This window comes from Neurospora tetraspora, assembly GCF_033439725.1.
Source record: "Neurospora tetraspora strain CBS 560.94 chromosome Unknown B0H65scaffold_2, whole genome shotgun sequence".
Taxonomy (NCBI): Eukaryota; Fungi; Ascomycota; class Sordariomycetes; order Sordariales; family Sordariaceae; genus Neurospora; species Neurospora tetraspora.
Genome location: NW_026944384.1, coordinates 4,086,441 through 4,103,958, shown reverse-complemented (window position 1 = coordinate 4,103,958; position 17,518 = coordinate 4,086,441). Strand labels below are relative to the sequence as shown.

Below are 17,518 nucleotides of genomic sequence, written 5' to 3'. Positions count from 1 at the left end.
GGTGTTTCTTTACCTGTGGATTCGTTTGGTGAAGCCGAGAGCAGCTCGATGCCTGCTGGCCAGACCGTTGATGATGGAAAGGGTCCTGTGTCAAACAGACAATACGTCTCGCATACCCCAGGAGCTGCAGCTGTTAATCTCAGCGCTCTCCGACCCTCTCCACACCACACACCTTTCCTGGGTATTCATTCTCCAGGTCCCAACATTGCTGCCAAGACAAAGGCTATCTCCAGAGAACACTTGAAGATTCAGTTCAACTCCCAGGCTGGCGTCTTTGAAGCCATCCCTCTGCACAAGAACGGCTTCTTCTGTGAAGATGTCCACTACAGCCACGACAAGGTGGTTCTCAAAAGCGGAGACCGCCTTCAAGTCAAGGATGTCGAGTTTGTCTTCATCATCAATGGTGTAGCCGAAGGCAAGACTGGTGCCGAAGAGTATGAACCAGAGGAGACACCTGCGAGGAGGTACTCAGAAGGCGGAAAGGAGATGAGCTTCGATTTTGAGAGCATTCACGACGTCGACAGGCGTAGCACCAGTCCTGAAGATAATGGAGTGCCGATGTCGGTTGATCCTGACCGGGACGACAGCCAAAGTGAGCTATCAGAACCTCCGGACGAAGATATCCTCCTGCCCGACGCGCCGGATCATGTCATGGAAACGGTTGAGAAGGAAGAGGTCGAAGAAGATGACGAGGATGAAGCCCGGTCTCGGTCTGAGTCTCAGTCTGTGAAACCTGAACCGAGGCCAGAATTCCCCGACATGTCCAGCTTACCATTTATGGAACCTCCCAAGAAACGAGGTCCCGGAAGACCGCCCAAGAACGGCATCATGTCCAAGAGGGAGGAGAGACTTCGGAAAAAGCAGGCCATGGAGCTTGCCAAAAAGAACCAACCGCCTCAGCCGCCTGGCGAGCCGCCGGTCAAGCGCAAGGTCGGTCGACCGAGGAAGCATCCTCTTCCCGAGGATGCCCCGGATAGACCCGAGAAGCGCAAGTACAAACCGCGCAAGAAGAATGGAGAAGAGGGCGATGTCTCTGACGCCGAAAAGACCATCAAGGAGAAGCGGCGCGAGAAACCCAAGACACCTCCGCTCGAGCTGCGCAGGGAGGATTATACCGAGGAACAGCTGCAGAAGCCAAACAAGAACTACGGCGTCCTGATCGACGAAGTTCTGTCTGCCGCACCGGACGGGCTCACACTCAAGCAGATCTACAAACGAATTCAGTTGAAATATCCGTTCTACTACTTCAACGTGGATACCAAAGGGTGGGAAAGCAGTGTCCGGCACAATCTCATTGGGAACGATGCGTTCAAGAAGAACGAGGAGACTCATCTCTGGAGTCGCGTCCCCGGAATCGATATTGATGCTGGAAAGAAGCGCAAGGCACCCTCCCCTGACCACGCCTCCTCCTTACATAACTTTGGCCAGCATTATGCACCGCAACCCATGCCTCCTCATCCTGGCATGTACCACGGAGAGCACGGGGTCCAACAAAGCTACCATCCAGGCACTATGGGCCAACGACCTAGCTATGTCACTACCGGACAGCCAGGAGTCAGCCAACACCCGCCTCAGCATCTTCCAACTCCCCAGCCCGGTGTTCCGCCTCAGCAACCTCCCCGGCCAGCCTACCAGGCTGCTGCTCAAACAAGTCCACCAGCACAAGCCCAAGTGTATGGTACGCCGCCGACCGCAGCACGCCAAATGTCAGGTACACCAGCCGCGACATATTCGTCGCCATACGTACCAAGGCCTCCCATGCCTACTGTTGCGGCACAGTCTGGTGCCACTCCCCACAGCATGGCAAGACAGCATTCTCTCCCGGTCAGTGGTCCAAGTCAGGTAAACGGTGTTCCACGGGTCAATCCACCACCCGCTACTGCACATACCGGAGTACCGGTTGCCGGCGGGGCTAGGCCGGCTCAGCAAGCTACACCAACAACGAATACCACGTCACCAGTTCAGCTCAGTCCAGTTATCGCGCCAGAGCTCATCTCATGGCTTGAGAGCTTCAAGGTAACGGTTGAAAAGCTGGAATACATCCAGAAAACGTCAAAGTTTCCGCAGATCCTCGCCATGTCTGTTATCAACCGTGGCTTGAAGTTAACCACAAAAAGCATGATACCTGATGAGGAATCACTGGAGTTGGTTGTGCTCCGTGTCTTTGAGGAGCGAATTCAAGGCACCAGCCACAAATCGCTTGATCCAGATCTGCTGCAGACTCTACTCACCTTTAAGGCCACCATGGTGAGCACTTTGGAGGCCAAACTGGACTCACAGAAGGCCGAGTGCTTGGTTCTCTCAGCTATTGATCAGGTTCTCGGCTTGGCTGACAAGACCATTACGCGAGGAACGGAGTCTGAGATGCGGGAGTTCAATAACGCTGAAAAGGTTTTGATTCCTGCTATCAAAATGAAAGTGGCAGAATGGCAACGGAAACAGGTAGCCGCAACAACACCAGCACCAGTTCATGCGACAGCAACGCCAGGCGCACCACCCGCAAACCATCATACGATGGCCCCTGCGACAGCTCCTGGCGCGGCTCAAAGAGTCGCTACACCGAGCGCGACCCAGCGAGTCAACCCGCCGGGCGGTATTCCTTCGGCAGTGCCTAGAACCATCACGCCCGCAGCTCCCGCTCCCGCCCCGGCCCCGTTGCTTCCTAGAGCTGCACCCACCTCCGGGCACCCTATCGCACCCTCGACGGTTAACCACACCAATGCATCAATGGGAGCTCGATCTGTGCCCGCCGCTGTCCCAGGGCCTGTACAGCCGGGGCCCCATATGGGTGTTCACGCGGGGGCTGCTACGGGAGTCACTGCCCCTGTTTCTAGAAGCCCGCCTGTCACTCATGGTGTTAGTACTGCAGCTCCAACTACCATGCCACGGAGCAATCTGGCTGCCTCTGTCCCAGCAGGCTCGATGGGCCAACAGGCTTATTCCGGGGCACCAGCAGGGCCAGGGAATGCATCCATCTCCAGAGCTCCTCCTTCCTCTGCGGCTCCGGCTGCTCCATTCACCGCGCCGACGTCTGTCCCGCCAACGTCTTCCACCGTTCGTCAAATGTCTTACGTGCCAACCGGCCCTCCGGGTTTGACAGCGCCTCCCACGGCTTCCTCGGGAGCGAGCGCCGGGTACGCTAGATCTGCCAATGCTTCCACAATGTCAGCATCTACATCTGGGCAGGGGGCTATGACATCGGCTGTCCCTCAAGCTGTACCTTCACCAAGACCATCGTCTCTGACAACTGGTCAAACGGGAGGTCCTGCGATTGCCCCTGCCTCAACCCCAAGGCCTGCATCTGGGGTCTATAATCCTCCAGCATCATTACCTGCGCCTTCCAGTCATAAGAGTGTGCCATCAGCACTTCCGACAACTGCTTCTGGGGCCGTCTCATCAACTGTATCTGGCCTTGCGGCGACTCCTTTGCTGCCATCTTCCGTTCCTAGATATAGCCCGCCCAACCACGCCACATCGACAACCCCAGCAGCAGCTATCCCTCGAGCTCCTTTGCCGGCCGCACCATCAGTGTCTGCTCCATTCACCGGTCAGCCATCAATGTCTGCGCCGGCATCGGTACCCACACCGCCGACAGGTGTAGCCTCTCAAGCAGCTCGGCCACTGTCTCAGCCAGTCGGTCCAGCTCCAGCTATCTCTAGCTCTACTCTGGCTACTCCGGCCGCTTCGATTCCGTCTTTGGCGCCTGCTGCTTCGGCTCCTGCCACTCACCCAGTTCCCCAACAAGCCGCTGCTGCTCGGGTTTCTGTCACTTCAGCTCCAGCTGCGCATTCGATTGCTCAGTCGGTTTCTCAGCCGGTTGCCCGGCCGGCTGCCCATTCCCCTGTCCAGCCGGTTGCACAACCTGTGGCTTCTGGTCAGGCTTCCACTGCTGGCCATCCAGTTGCACAGTCGGTCCCTCGATCGGTTACCTCTACTCCTGCCCCAGCTACTCCCGCGGCGGCTGTGGGTGCGGCTCAAGTTGCTTCAGCACCTGCTGTTACACAGCCAGTTGCACAGGTAGCTCCTCACCCAGCTCCTTTATCGGTTTCCCAGTCGCTTCCTCAGACCGTTCCTCAGTCGCTTCCTCATGCGGCTCATCAGGCAGCTCACCGGGCTCCTCACTCAGCTCCTCGGCCAGTTCCTCAGCCAGTTCCCCAGTCGGTTCCCCAGTCGATTCCTCAGGCGGTTCCTCAGGCGGTCCCCCAGTCGGTACCCCGGCCGGATACCTCAACTCCTGCCCCAACTGCCCAACCAGGCCCAGTTGCTCCAGCTGTTTCTGGGCCCAGAGTCCCAGCTCCTCCTGCCGTTCAGTCCGTTGCTCCAGCTCCGGTTAGTTCCACTCCGGTCCCGGCTGCCACGGTAGCTCCGACTTCAGCTCCTACTTCCGTTCCAGCTGCACCTGCTGCATTGTCTGCGGCTACGAATCCCGCTCCCGTTCCCGCTCAACCTCAACACCAAGTAACGGGTCAGGCTCTGGCACAGCAGCAGAGACCACCAGCACAGGCCACGGCCCCGGCTACACCGAATATTACCTCTGCGGCGCCTCCCCCGCCTCCTATTCAAGCTCCTCCACCTCCTCCACCTCCTCCGCCGCCTACTCAAGCTCCTCCGCCTCCGCCGCCTCCGCCGCCCACTGAAGAAGCTCCACCTCCACCACCTCCCCCACCTCCGGCGGAAGCGCCTCCCCCGCCGCCACCAACTCCTCTAATGCCGACTTCGACAAGCGGTGCTTGTTAGCGATGAGTTTCCGGGTTATAATATGAAGATGCATGTATTTTTCTTTGGGAGTGAAGCCAAGGACGTTAAGCATGGCTATCTGAAAGATGAAGGATGAAAGATGAAGGATGGACTTTAAGGGACATGAAGGTGTTGTTGGCATCTGTCATTGTTATTATGTAGCGTTATTTATTCATACGCACGCACAATTGCCGGAGGCGTTATTGCGGTTGTCCCTTAGTACATTGATACCACGGAAGGAATGGAACTTGGAACGAAAATGGATTCTATGATGAAGGGCCTTGATATTGGTTTCTTGTCTCATTTCCTATTACTCTTCTTGTTGATCAGACGCACACGCATGTTGTTCGGGCCATGAAACAAATTGTGGGAAGTTGATGCATCGGATATACCTTAATTGGGAGTGATGATTTTATGGTTTGGTATGGTATGATCTGATATCGGACGCTATGGTAGAGAAAACAAACGCAGAAGGACCGAAACATGGTGACAGAGGCTATGAAAAGGGGAGGAGTTAGACAAAATTAGGGGCCTATGTATTACAGGCGGGAATTAGGCATGGAACAGACGTCTATCATCATTATGTCATGATTTTGAGGCAAACCACACGTTTTCATTTCTGTCAAGTAGAAGTGCACAGTTCAAAGCGGACAGTATGAGCTCAACATCAACCTCAAGCTATCATGGTTGTATTCAACGGCCTGGGCAATCGATTTCTGGCTGCAATGCCACATCATTTCCAAGCATGGGAGGTTACACGAGAAAGCTATACTACTTCATGTTGCAATCACCACCGCCCGATGACTATCCCCAGTATCAAGGTGGATACGAGGTAGTACAGCCCGGACTTAGAGAACTCGGAATTGTTCACCTGTTGCCGGCAGATGCTTCTTGAGGAAGGGTTTTCAAGATGCTCAACATATAAGAAAAAAAATGCTTCCTCTTGCTCCCGGTTCTCTCTTCCCTTTATGAACCTACCGAAGTACTTGTCCCCATTTACTTCGTTACCTTCTATCCATTCGATCTTCAGATCAGGCCCCCAAACAGGTCTTTGTGTAAAAAGACACTCCATCCTCTTCCACCATGACTCTCCTGGCAGACTTCCTGCCATCAGTCACATGGTGGCATGTTGCCGTGGCAGTTACGGTCTACTACGTGAGCCGGACTATATAGCGCCTCACTTTGCATCCGCTTGCCAAATTTCCTGGTCCCAAACTGGCTGCCATCACCAGGTTGTACGAGGGCTACTACGACGTTATCCAAGAAGGACAATACACCTTTAAGATTGGGGAACTTCACAAGCAATACGGTTAGTTTTCTTTATTTTCGTTTTCCTTTTTTCCTCCCTGCTCTCCTGTCTACTGCTACATGTACCTGTACCTCTATTATGTGTTGGTCAACGCCAGTTCAGTCACTTAATTGCGCCCACAGGACCCATCATCCGCATCAGCCCCTACGAGCTTCACATTAACGACCCCTCCTACTTCGAGAAGCTATACCGGCAAGACGGCCGATGGGACAAGTACGACTGGGCCTACATCGCCCACGGCCGCGGCCTCGACACCGCCATCTCCGCGCCCGACCACTACCTTCACAAGACCGTCCGCCAGCCTCTCTCACCCTTCTTCTCCAAGGCCAACGTGGGCCGCAAGTTAGGCATTGTGCGCAAGCATCTAGACAAGCTCGAGGGCATCATTTCTCGAAAAGCGGCGTCCAAGGAGGTCTTTGACCTGGGAGCCGCCATTAGCGCGTGGGCGCGTGACGTTTCGAATGAGTTTATTCTGGGCAAGAGCTACGATAATTTGGACAAGGACGACTTTGATAAGGATTTCACTACCATGGTGACGGATGAGGGGCGGCAGTGGAGGTGGAACAAGCATTTGCCGATTTTGAGGGTGGCGTTTATTTTGCCGTGGGATTTCATGATTATGGTGGGAGATAAGGGGATGAAGAATGTTTTCGTCACCTCAAGGTACGTTTTCTCTCTCTCTCTCTCTCTCTTCCAGCCCGTTCATATCCAACCACTCTCCCTCCTATCTTCAACCACCACCACCACCACCACTAACATAAAAAAAACAACAACCACGTAACCCTCCACGACACCAAACAGATCATCGACGCCCACCTATCCAACACCTCCTCTTCAGAAGAAAAACCCACCCACACCCACACCATAATCAACGACATCCTCGACTCCCCCTCCCTCCCCTCCCACATCAAATCCACTTCCCGCATCCACCAAGACCTCTTCGTCATCACCGCCGCCGGCTTCGAGACCACCGCCTCCACCCTCCGCCTAATCCTCTACCACCTCTTCAGCCCGCCCCATACAATCCTCTCCCGTTTACGCTCCGAACTTTCCCAGTTCAACATCAACCTCTCCGACCTAGACCCAACCTCCTACTCACACAGGTACCGAGAACTAGAACAACTCCCCTACTTGACGGCTATCCTAATGGAGGGACTGAGATTAAGTCCAGCGCTAGCGAGTCGGATGCAGAGGGTTGCTCCCGATAGGGAACTTGTGTATCCATGTCCCCAACATGAACCAAACGACGGAAAAAATAGAAAGGAATGGGTCATTCCTAGGGGCACGCCGGTGGGCATGACGCAGATTTTGATGCATTGGGATGAGAGCGTGTATGGAGAGGATGCGAGGGAGTTTAAGCCGGAGAGGTGGATGGATGAGGAGTTTAGGAGGAGGGTGGCGGGTGGGGAGAGGATGTGGGCGCCTTTTAGCAGGGGGGCGAGGAATTGTTTGGGGATGCAGTGAGTTTTTTTTTTTTTTTTTTTTTTTTTTTCCCTTGGTTCCATGATCCTTCCCCCCCCCCCCCCCCCCCCCCCCCCACCGAAGGGAAGTCAAAAGAGTGGATTAATGGATGTTGCTGACATGATTGATATCGGGCCGGAACAGTCTCGCTTGGGCAGAGTTGTACCTCTGCATCGCGACTCTCGCACAGCACTTTGATCTCGAGTTCCCGGGTCATAGTGCCGAGGACTTTGAGGCTGCTATTGATTCGTTTGTCATCCTGACGAAGAGCAGGGGTGAGCTGAGGACTGTTGCCAAGGTTCGTGGTTGAATACCTAGGTATGTTTGAAAAATGATGAGCAAAATGGTTTCTTAAACCTGGTGGAGTGGACTGGATGGAAAAGAGGTCAAGAAGAAGCACCAATATGTCTTTGGCTAGGTACCTAGTCTGTTCATATACTCGCTACCACCGTTTTCCTCCTCCCCTCATGGCCCCATGGAGATGTATCTGGTCAGCTCAACCTTAGCATTTGAATCACGTCTTGAAGCATTGTTGTAGTATCAACCACAAGGGAATGAATGTTAATTCTTCTTCTCTTTCGTCTCCTAGATATGTAAAGTCTAGACATCTGTCGTCCTCAAAAAACATGTACACATATCCTCCATTCCACATCGCTCCATCGCTCCATCCAAAAAACATTATAAAAAAAAGGTATCCCAACAATATCAACAACAACAAAAGAGCAAACCGCCCAATATGTGCACACGTTTTTTATCTTACACACTCTCCCCTCCCCAATTTTGATTGATTTGCTTTAAAGAGCAAACAAAGCAGCAACACCAGCAACAACAGCCACACCGACGCTCAAGGCGTTCTTGCCAGCACCAGCGGTCACAGGCACATCCTCAGTAGGGATAGGAGGCTGGCCGATGGACACGCTAGGGGAAGAGCTGACAACGGGGACAGGAAGGCCGGTGCCGGAAACGGGAGGAACGGAGTAAGTGCCATTGGCAGCGCCGTTGCTGTTGCCGGGGAGGGTGCCGGTGGGGACGGGGGCAGGGACGGGGCCAGAGCCGTTACCGTTGCCGGAGCCGGAGCCAGTGCCAGAGCCGGAGCCGGAGCCAGTGCCAGGAGCGCTGCCGGAGGGAACAGGGACGCCCTCGCCGGAGCCAGAGCCGGAGCCAGAGCCAGAGCCGGAGCCGGAGCCAGTGCCAGGAGCGCTGCCGGAGGGAACAGGGACGCCCTCGCCGGAGCCAGAGCCAGAGCCAGAGCCGGAGCCAGAGCCGGAGCCAGAGCCGGAGCCAGAGCCGGAGCCGGAGCCGGCACCGCTGCCGGGAGTGCTACCGGTGGGAACGGGGCAGTTCTCGCCGTTGCAGGCACCGGGGCCACCGGGGCCACCGGGGACCTGAGTGGGAACGACGGGGGGAACACCCTCGCCGTTGCCACCGCCGTTGTTGGGGCCGCCGGGAACCTGAGTAGGAACAGGGCAGTTCTCGCCGTTGCAGCCACCGGGGACCTGGGTGGGAACAATAGGGACACCGTTACCGCCGCCGGGAGCGTTGGTAGGAGCGGCAGGGTGGTTGGCGACGGGGCAGACGGTGGTGGAGATGGCAATGACGGAGGTGACGACGCGAGCAGGGCAGTTGGTCACGGTAGCAGCGCAAGAGGTGACGGTGTAGTAGCTAGTCGCGTAGATGGTGGAGGTGGTCATCTCCTGGGAAGCAGTGATGGTGCTGTTGGGGAAGAGGACGGGGCCGGAGGAGATACCGCTGGGGATGGGGAAGCCGCCGGAGGCCGAGGGATCAGCAGGAGCAGAGATGACCGGGAAACCGGCGGAAGGTCCGCTGGGGGCAGAAGTGATGATGGAAGAACTGCCGGTCTCGATGGCACTGGCGCTGGGGACAATGCTGCCGCTAGGGACAATGCTGCCGCTGGGGACAATGCTGCCGCTGGGGACAATGCTGCCGCTGGGGACGACGCTGCCGCTGGGGATGACGCTGCCGCTGGGGACGACGCTGACAGTGGCACTACCGCTGGGGACAACAATGCTGGAGGAAACGACACCCTCGTCATCGTCATCGCAGTCGCTATCATCGTCAGTCTCAGTAGGGAGAGCCGCGGAAGAGGTGGCAGTGACGAAGACTGCGTCGGAGCTGGAGGCAACAACAGAGGTGGAGGCAACGTTGCTGAAGATGTCGGTACCGGAAACGACCTCGGAGCTGGGGACGGCGGAAGCAAAAACAACGGCAGAGCTAGAAACAACCTCGGAGCTGGAAACGGCAGAGCTAGAGACGACAGAGACGAAGCTGGAGGTAACGGTAGAGCTGATGGCGGAAGAAGTGGTGCTCGAAGAGATGGCAGACGAAGTGGTGGTAGGAAGGGCCTGCTGGAGCTGGTAGACGTCGATGTACTTGATCTTCCAGTAGACATCCTCGAAATCCTTGGGGTTGTTCGAGACATATGCGTCGCAAGAGGTGGCCTTGGAAGCGCACTTGGGATCAAGAGCGAACTGCGGTCCAGCGGCATCACCGCAGAAGTTGATGTTGAGGATGAAGCGGAGGTTCTTGAAAGCCTTCTCAACATCGCAGGTCTTGCTGGTAACGGTCATGTGCGGCTTACCCCAGGTCGCGGGGTTGGGAGTTCCGTTCTCGATGTCGGCGGGCTCGGTGGCCCAGCTCCAGACACTGAGATGTTCCTCAGTCCATTCGATAGCATCTGAACGTGATGATATTAGCACAGTTCTTAATCCCTGAAGTTGAAAAGACAAGTTTACTCACAAACACCACCGTCGGGGTTGCCCCACTGGCCTGACTGCTCCATCACACCACAGCCCTGGTTTACCCACTGGCCTGGAGCAGAGTTGTCGCAGTTGAAGGTCTGGGCAGACGCAATGTGCATATCGGGGTCGAGCAGGCAGCTGCCAACCTGATCGGGCTTCCCGGTGTGGTAGGTAATCATGTTTTGATCGGCCATTGACCACATCTCGTAGATATCGACTTCACCGTCCTGGGGCCAGTTGTCGCCAACCATCCAGAAAGCGGGCCAAGCACCACAGATAGGCTTGGGGAAGTGGCTGAACTTGGCAACAAACAGACCGGTGTTATAGGAGGCGGTACTCTCGAGACGGACACTCTTACGGCCATTGACACCGGAAGTCTTGCTGTCGACACCGATGCGGATATCATCACCTTCGGTCTTGAACAAACCCGAGGACACTGCCGCATCCTTGCTCTGGTATTGGACAAATCCATTGTTGGGATCCCTCACCTTCTGATCGAGGCCACCCTTTATTCAAGATTCGTCAGCATCACTCTGTCATGTAATGGTCTCATATAGGTTCTTACCTCAAAGAAACTGAACTTATCGACAAAGTTACCCGAGTTATAAGACTCGGACAACTGATAGGTCTTGCCGGAGGCAGGAGAGCTAAGGGCAGAAACACCAAAGGTGTAAGCCAGGGCAACAGCACCCAGCTTGAGCATAGACGGAGCCATGACCGTCTGAAAGAGTGACAGTGAAAACTGAAAGAATGAGTGGACTTGACGTACGATACGTCAGAGGACGAGCAAAAAAAGATGCTCTGAAAATATAGTAGCTACTGAAGCAGCAAAGAGATAGTCTTGGCTGATGGGGCACCAAAACAAGAGAAGAACAAGATCATCCATCTTTGGGGGGCTCTGGGCTTTTTGTTCTGACACGCGCGGCTGTACGTTCTTCACCAATACATTGGGGGCTTTGGAGGGCACATCCAGCCGAGTGGGACCTAGGAACCGAGAGGTCCTCCCCGGGCCTGTTGAGGCTGACATGGGAGACCAACATGGAGCATCGCTAACCGGAGATTCATGCTAAAAAGGGCAACACTGAGGTGGGTGGTCCACACTCGCGGTCCAGACTCGGGGTGGTATTGTCAGGGGTAAGCCACGGGTCCGCCCACGGTACCTGGGAGCATATCGGCGGCTCATTGGCCGGTTGAGGACAGGCGCTGCATTGTCGTCAGTTCTTTTCACAGCGAAAGCGTCTTCAGTCAGACCCTGAATGGCCCTTTTGCCCTGAACGGTTACGCTGGTGGACCGAAGAGCACAAGCGAACAGGCAACAACGAGATGCCAAGAGAAGCATCATGGTCGACACGGGCCCTCTTTTCAGAAGAAGAATCCGGATTCCCTTGGCGGTCATTCATGCCTGATGGAGGCTCGGCAGGTTTTGTCAGAGATATGATGCCGTCTCGCCCATCCTCTTCTTTTTCGAGTTTCAAGACCAGAAAATCTTTTCCAGATGAATGCATGTCAGACTCTTTCAGGCTGGAAATGGTTAGTCGGTGTTTCTAGAAGGGAAGGGGAGGGATGGGGAGTGGACAGGAAGCTAGGGAACGAGATGGTCCAACTGCAGGAACAAGCAAAGTTGCCCTTGCCCCATTGGCCGTCTGGGATAAGCTTTGATAACTGCCATTCAGCATCTCATCACCAACTGGCGGCGCCGAGAAAAGGGGAGAATGCGACAGTGGTATGGGAGATGGATACGTTATGGGTATGGCCATCTGGGAATGGATCGTATGGGACCTGAACCTGGGGCCGCGAGGGAGGGAGTCCCGAATTCACACGTCGCTCTCGGGGAGGCGCAGTCTAGATTGGAACGACGGAAGAAGTTGGACGTTGGAGCAAGTCCGGAGTGAAGTCCTTAATTCGTTTTGTGAGGGTCCAGGGGCGTCTCGGCGGTCCTGGTGAGGCATGGTGTGGTCTCGCCAACGGCGCCCACTGTTTCCATTACGAGCTTAGCCCCACTGACGCCCGGTGGGCCATCAATAAAATGACCGTTAAGTGAAAGATTATCAAAGAGAAGCCAATGCAACGCATTGAAAGTGATGATTGAAAATGTTGTGTTGATTGATGAATTCCACTCTGCTTGGTGATATCTGTAACAAATCGACCCTTTGTCTTTCATTCCTGGCTGGCGCTGTTGATCACTAGAGCCTAAACCCGCGCGCCAAAGCTGTTAGAGTTGTTCGCTTATCAGAGTCGATCACCAAGGCGAGACCAAGGCGGGCGGGTAGCCATGATGAACCGATGGAGATGTTGCAGATCCGGGCCATCGCGATCCGTGGACGTGGTCTTGCGAAGAAGAGGGTGAGTGGGTGAGCGGGTGAGTGGGTGAGTGCCGGAAAGTGGTTGACCTCCAACAACGCCGCCTGGGCCCGGCGCTAGGGGGAGGCGCTCAGTGGCGTTCAGGGGTGTTCCTTATCTGTGTTTGTTTACGCCCACCACGGGCAGCTAGCCGAAATCAACGTCAGCCAGCCATCATCACCACCCTCCCAATTGTAACATCATACGACCCGGCAACAAAAATCAAAAAAGAAAAAAAAAATCAACCATATCACAAACACGGAGAATATGGCCGATATTACCGACACTACTATCCAAAGGCTCTCCATCCCGACGGCTATTGACAACGACAACAGATTGAACTTGACCAGAAACAATGAATGAAATTACCATTGCTGACATGTTCCTGTTAGTGCGTCCCCATCACCACCACGGTCAGCCCTTCTTGTCGGGACCGAATGCGACCCCGTTTGCACTACCACATGCATCCATAATTAGCTCTGGATGGATTGAGGGTTGACTCCATCGAGATGAGGAGGAGAAAAAAGTGAAAGGTGACGGCGTGACAGAAAAAATTAATCATTTCTCTACCTCCCAGCTCCTCTCGCCGAAAACACCGGCGACCAGTTTTTGACATCTTGAAGTCTATCAAATACCCTAACCCTCAAGCACTGACAGGTTCAAGTGAACAGCCGCCAACAGATACTCTGTCGGGACCGAGGGATGCAGGTCCAAAACCCACTTGCCATCGCGGGGCCATCAAGCAGGAAGGTGCCTACGGATATACAGAAGGAGGACATCGCTTGCGTGGAAAGAGGCCATCCCGCGGAAGGAGGCCGCCTCTTGGACAAGAAGGAACCAGTTACCCCAGGGAAGGAAGCTATCGCCAAAGACAACCTGGAAGCCAGATGGCTGATTGGAAGTCTGGTGAACTACGAGGAATCATGTTTGAACCTGGCCCCCAGCCTTTCGGGTGGCTTCTTTCCTCATCAGAATAAAGCACATCCATCACCAATTCTTTTGGCCTCCTCACTCTTTTCTCATACACACTCGTCAAACCGAATTTTCTCGGGGCAATCAAATGTCCGGTTTCCTCTTTTTCCCCGATTGTCTTCAACAGCCCAAACTTCTCCCGAGCCCAAATTTGCTTATTTAGCAAATACGGTCAAGATGTCGAAGGCTGGAGGTAGTTAGATGTCGAGGATGCTGCAGTGCCACTAGCCAGCTTTCACTCGAGTTACCCAGCGTCTTTCGGTGCAGGATGAGTCCCATGTAGAGCTGACGAAAACTACGAGTGTAGTCGATTCTCGTGGGTGGTAATCCTGACCTATCTGTCAGGACATACTTCAACACTGAAGCAATTTTCGACCAAAACCAAAGAGGCCAAGCAAACTCACGGTCACACAAGGCACTTAAGACCTTAGTTCATTTTGTGTTTCAAAAAAAAAAAATCCTGATTATCTGATCTAGTCGGTACCATCTTCATTCTCCTCCTCTTTCTACCATTACAATTATCACTTCCCACTATATCCAAAGGAGCGCGAACAACCAATTCATATCCTCCCTCACAACAAGCAGAAATAAAAACAAAAACCCAACGTTTCTCTCCATATCATTATCACATCATCCAACTCAAAAAACTCAAAGAAACCAAAACACAACACCACCAACAATCATCAACCCTGCCGTCGCAGCCTTCACCTTCTGCGCACTAGCAGTCACCACCGGCGGCGGGACACCAATAGGATCAGCAGCCGACGTTTCCTTCGGAGGCGTGGGCACAACGACAGGCGGGTTCGGAGCAGGAGGCTTCGGATCAGGAGGGTTCGGAGCAGGAGCCAGGGTAGTGGGAACCGGCACCGGCACCGGGACTGGGATCTTAGTGGGCACAACGGTAACCGGAGCAGCAGTGGCCGTAACAGTATCAGTTTCGCAATCAGTGGAAGTCTCCCACTTGGTCTTGTGAGAAGTCTTGGGCTTCTTGGTCCAGGGGCCGGGTCGGGGGCCACGGGTCGGGGGCCACGGGTCGGGGCGGCGGAGGAGGATGCGGAGGCTGTGGCTGACTTGGAAGCGGAGGCCGAAGCGGTGGTGGTCCAGTCTGGCCAAGGACCGTGGGACTTGGTCCAGTGGTGGTGGTCCCAGGTAGATGATGCGGAGGCGGTGGTGGAGGGGCGAGTGGTGGGTGGCGGGAGGGTAGTGGCGCCGTTGGTGTTGGTGTTGGTATTGGTATTGGTGTTGGTGTTGGTGTTGGGGGCAGTGGTGGTTGTTGCGGTGGTGGTGGTTCCGGCGGCGGTGGTGGTGGTCGCGGGGAAGTTAGGGGTGCACTCATCAGCCGCCAAGTTGAAGGGCCGTGGGGCGTAGACGCGGCAGTTCTTCTGGCAGGCGGCGTCACCGCTGGTGGAGGAAGTCTGCCAGCAGGTGGCTAGGCCGTCGTTGCCGGCGGGGGTTGCTCCGACCAGTTCCTGTCGTTTCTCATGTTAGCCAACTGAGGTACCTAGGCACGGGGGGCGCAGGTGAAACTTACGACGTTGCAGTCCACTCTAGGCAGAGCAAAGATTCCATCGCATCGGACGATATAAGGGCCGGCACAGTAGGAGGCGTTGGGAATGGTGCATGTGAGTCGATCGTTGACGACGGCGAGTCCCTGGGCGTTGGCGATGGCAGCCGAAACCGCCAGTGAGGCGAGGGTAGTAAACGTCTTCATCTTGCCACTTGGGAGTTGAGGTGCTCTTCAGGAGAGTACAGGCTGAGTGAGTGAAGTTGTATGGAAGATAGAAAACAGCCAACAAGCGAGTGATGTTGACGAGATGGTGGATAAGGAGCAGCGAGCCGGGTTAGACGAACATATGACAACAAATGTCAGATGATGAGGAACCTGATGTCGATGAAGAAGGAAGTTCAAAGTCGGAGAACGAGATCACTTCTTATAAGAGGGAACTTCCCCCTCTTGAAGGCCACTCTAGACCCGACCCGAGCGAGAGTTCCCAAGTATGGACCACCATGAATGGCTATCATGACGAAGACGGCATGTTAAAAAATTTTCGAAGACCCTTCCCCGTTTCCGAACGTCCAGTCAGCCACTGGCACGACTTGGGGAACAAAGCAATCTCCAATTGTCACCATTGTATAGCAAGCAGTCAGAGATATTTGCACAGCACTGGCCATCACCCGAGGTAAGAGAAGCAAGTATGTATGTACGCAATAGGCAGTCTTGTCTTGAAATCTCTGCAAACAAAGGCTATCTACCCTCTGGACAACAACTGCCCTGCCCTACCCGCACATTGTACGCTACGGGACGATTCCTAACCCGGCACTTAGATGAGGGGGCGACCCGACCTCAACCGAGCTGAACGCTTGCCGTTTTGGCTGGAAACAATTCGTACTATGTCGGTACTAGAGCGTCAAGCCGGAGGCAGCTCACAACTCGTTGGCGACACCATCAGCATGCCATGCTCTGGAGAAAAAGGTCGCCGTTTACGGAAAGCCGCCTTGTCTACAGTAGGAATAAAAATCATGGCTCGCTTCGGCGCTTTGGGCGGGTACGTAAGGTTTTGCTCCCGACAGTCAAAAGTCGAGAGCGGGCCATCTTCAGACTTGGGTGTTTCGTCTCTCATTGCTCGGTTATGGTGCGTTCATTAAGTGTAGGTTCCTTTTTCATCAGAACCGGTGCTCAACCAGGCCTTTACAAAAGTGATGAATGCAGGTTGCTATTTAGATTTCTGTCTGCGGTCTTTAGGGATAGACCTAGTCGCTGGAGCTTCTGGCGGTTTTCGTCGCACACTATCTAGTGATGTCTGTGATGCTATCGTCGAGTGTCTTAACTCTCGCTCGGGTGGCGTCTTTCCGTCCCCGTCGTTCGTCGAATCTACGACCGCAATCGGAGAATAATACCTAGAGGTATTATTGCTACTGTCATAACTCTGCGCTATCAGCAACCCACCACAGACTACGCACACGTTTGTTACTAGACTGGAATGTGCCTATCACCAGTGCAGACCTAAGACTTAAGACCTAAGACCTAAAAATACCAACGGCAGCGGGCGGCTTGGTCTTGGTCTTGGTCTTGGGCGCCAGGGAGCTCGGCACTCGCCGAAAACGGCCCCCGAAGTGTCAACATACCGATGACGTCGGGTCGGTCGAGTCCGCAAACGGACTGATTTTGGGACTTTTTTCTTCAGTTGTCTGTCTTGAGCACCGTACCCGTCCTCAGCGGTTGAGCTTTTGACATTTTGAGATTTTCTTCACATGGCTGGCTACAGGTAGGTAGGTTCGTCGGTCTGTCCTCGGATGATTTGGCTTCCTTGTGAGGAAATTTTTACCATTTCTTTGTGATGATTTGGATCTTGTTATGGGAGGTCGCTACCTCTACAATATGCCGTTGGAATGTTATCGGTCTCTGTTTGTCCTACGAACGCATACACAACCCCCCCCAAGAGGTTTCACTCCCTCTAGGTAAGCGCTAAACCATATTTCCCCTAATCACTTGGTGTGAAGGATTATGGTAACTGAGAAAACGAAAAAAAAAAAAAAAAAAAAAAAAAAAAAAAAAGGTGGACACTTGGAAGGAAAGGCATTAGACAAATTTACTTTAAAACGCATCTTTTCAAAAAGTCAAAGTTATCATATCATAAGTGTGTGTGTGTGTGTGCATTTCATTTCCCTAAATTTCCATTCATCCCATCCCCTCCCTATCATATCATATCATATCATATCATACCATGTCCCTGCCCTGTATTTGATTTGGCTGGCTGGTAAAAACAACCGAAGAAGAACCATCGAACCCACCCTCCTCTATCACGAAACATTTCAATCATGATCATCATAACATAACCTGATAACTGCCACCATTACAAGATGCCTGCCTGTCCCGCCTTTCATCATCATCACCCATCACCGTCCGTCGGTCAGGTCGTAGCTGTTAAAAAAAGAAAAG

General features: G+C 54.0%; 4 protein-coding genes across 4 annotated transcripts; 1 reads left to right on the top strand and 3 right to left on the bottom strand.

Annotated features, from left to right (window-relative positions):
• Positions 1-5,820: 5,820 nt before the first annotated feature.
• B0H65DRAFT_568515 (cytochrome P450) lies at positions 5,821-8,059 on the top strand (the record flags this gene model as incomplete). Its single annotated transcript, XM_062830395.1, is given in 5 exon segments — positions 5,821-5,892; positions 5,911-6,046; positions 6,169-6,713; positions 6,848-7,506; positions 7,652-8,059. 5 exon segments carry the CDS (start codon positions 5,821-5,823, stop codon positions 7,815-7,817), a joined length of 1,578 nt encoding a protein of 525 aa, XP_062684689.1. The 3' UTR covers positions 7,818-8,059.
• Positions 8,013-11,156, bottom strand: B0H65DRAFT_116564 (uncharacterized protein). The gene is made up of 3 exons (XM_062820663.1): positions 10,832-11,156; positions 10,265-10,772; positions 8,013-10,202 (listed from the first exon to the last, which is right to left on the bottom strand). The coding sequence occupies exons 1-3, from the start codon at positions 10,979-10,981 to the stop codon at positions 8,302-8,304; spliced, it is 2,559 nt and encodes an 852-aa protein (XP_062684688.1). The 5' UTR covers positions 10,982-11,156; the 3' UTR covers positions 8,013-8,301.
• B0H65DRAFT_457727 (uncharacterized protein) lies at positions 11,039-12,136 on the bottom strand. Its single transcript, XM_062826370.1, has one exon. It carries the CDS (start codon positions 11,660-11,662, stop codon positions 11,333-11,335), a length of 330 nt encoding a protein of 109 aa, XP_062684687.1. The 5' UTR covers positions 11,663-12,136; the 3' UTR covers positions 11,039-11,332.
• A 2,090-nt stretch (positions 12,137-14,226) lies between these two features.
• B0H65DRAFT_568497 (uncharacterized protein) lies at positions 14,227-15,784 on the bottom strand (the record flags this gene model as incomplete). Its single annotated transcript, XM_062830394.1, has 3 exons — positions 15,110-15,784; positions 14,704-15,047; positions 14,227-14,638 (listed from the first exon to the last, which is right to left on the bottom strand). The coding sequence occupies exons 1-3, from the start codon at positions 15,287-15,289 to the stop codon at positions 14,227-14,229; spliced, it is 936 nt and encodes a 311-aa protein (XP_062684686.1). The 5' UTR covers positions 15,290-15,784.
• Positions 15,785-17,518: the final 1,734 nt, after the last annotated feature.

What these genes read in the sequence shown, in the direction of transcription:
- B0H65DRAFT_116564 (XM_062820663.1), bottom strand. Translation starts at nt 10,981, where the DNA reads ATGGCTCCGTCTATGCTCAAGCTGGGTGCTGTTGCCCTGGCTTACACC. An exon ending in ATAAGTTCAGTTTCTTTGAG is followed by an intron (nt 10,773 to 10,831) that starts GTAAGAACCTAT and finishes TCTTGAATAAAG; the next exon opens with GGTGGCCTCGATCAGAAGGT. An exon ending in CAACCCCGACGGTGGTGTTT is followed by an intron (nt 10,203 to 10,264) that starts GTGAGTAAACTT and finishes CATCACGTTCAG; the next exon opens with ATGCTATCGAATGGACTGAG.
- B0H65DRAFT_457727 (XM_062826370.1), bottom strand. Translation starts at nt 11,662, where the DNA reads ATGACCGCCAAGGGAATCCGGATTCTTCTTCTGAAAAGAGGGCCCGTG.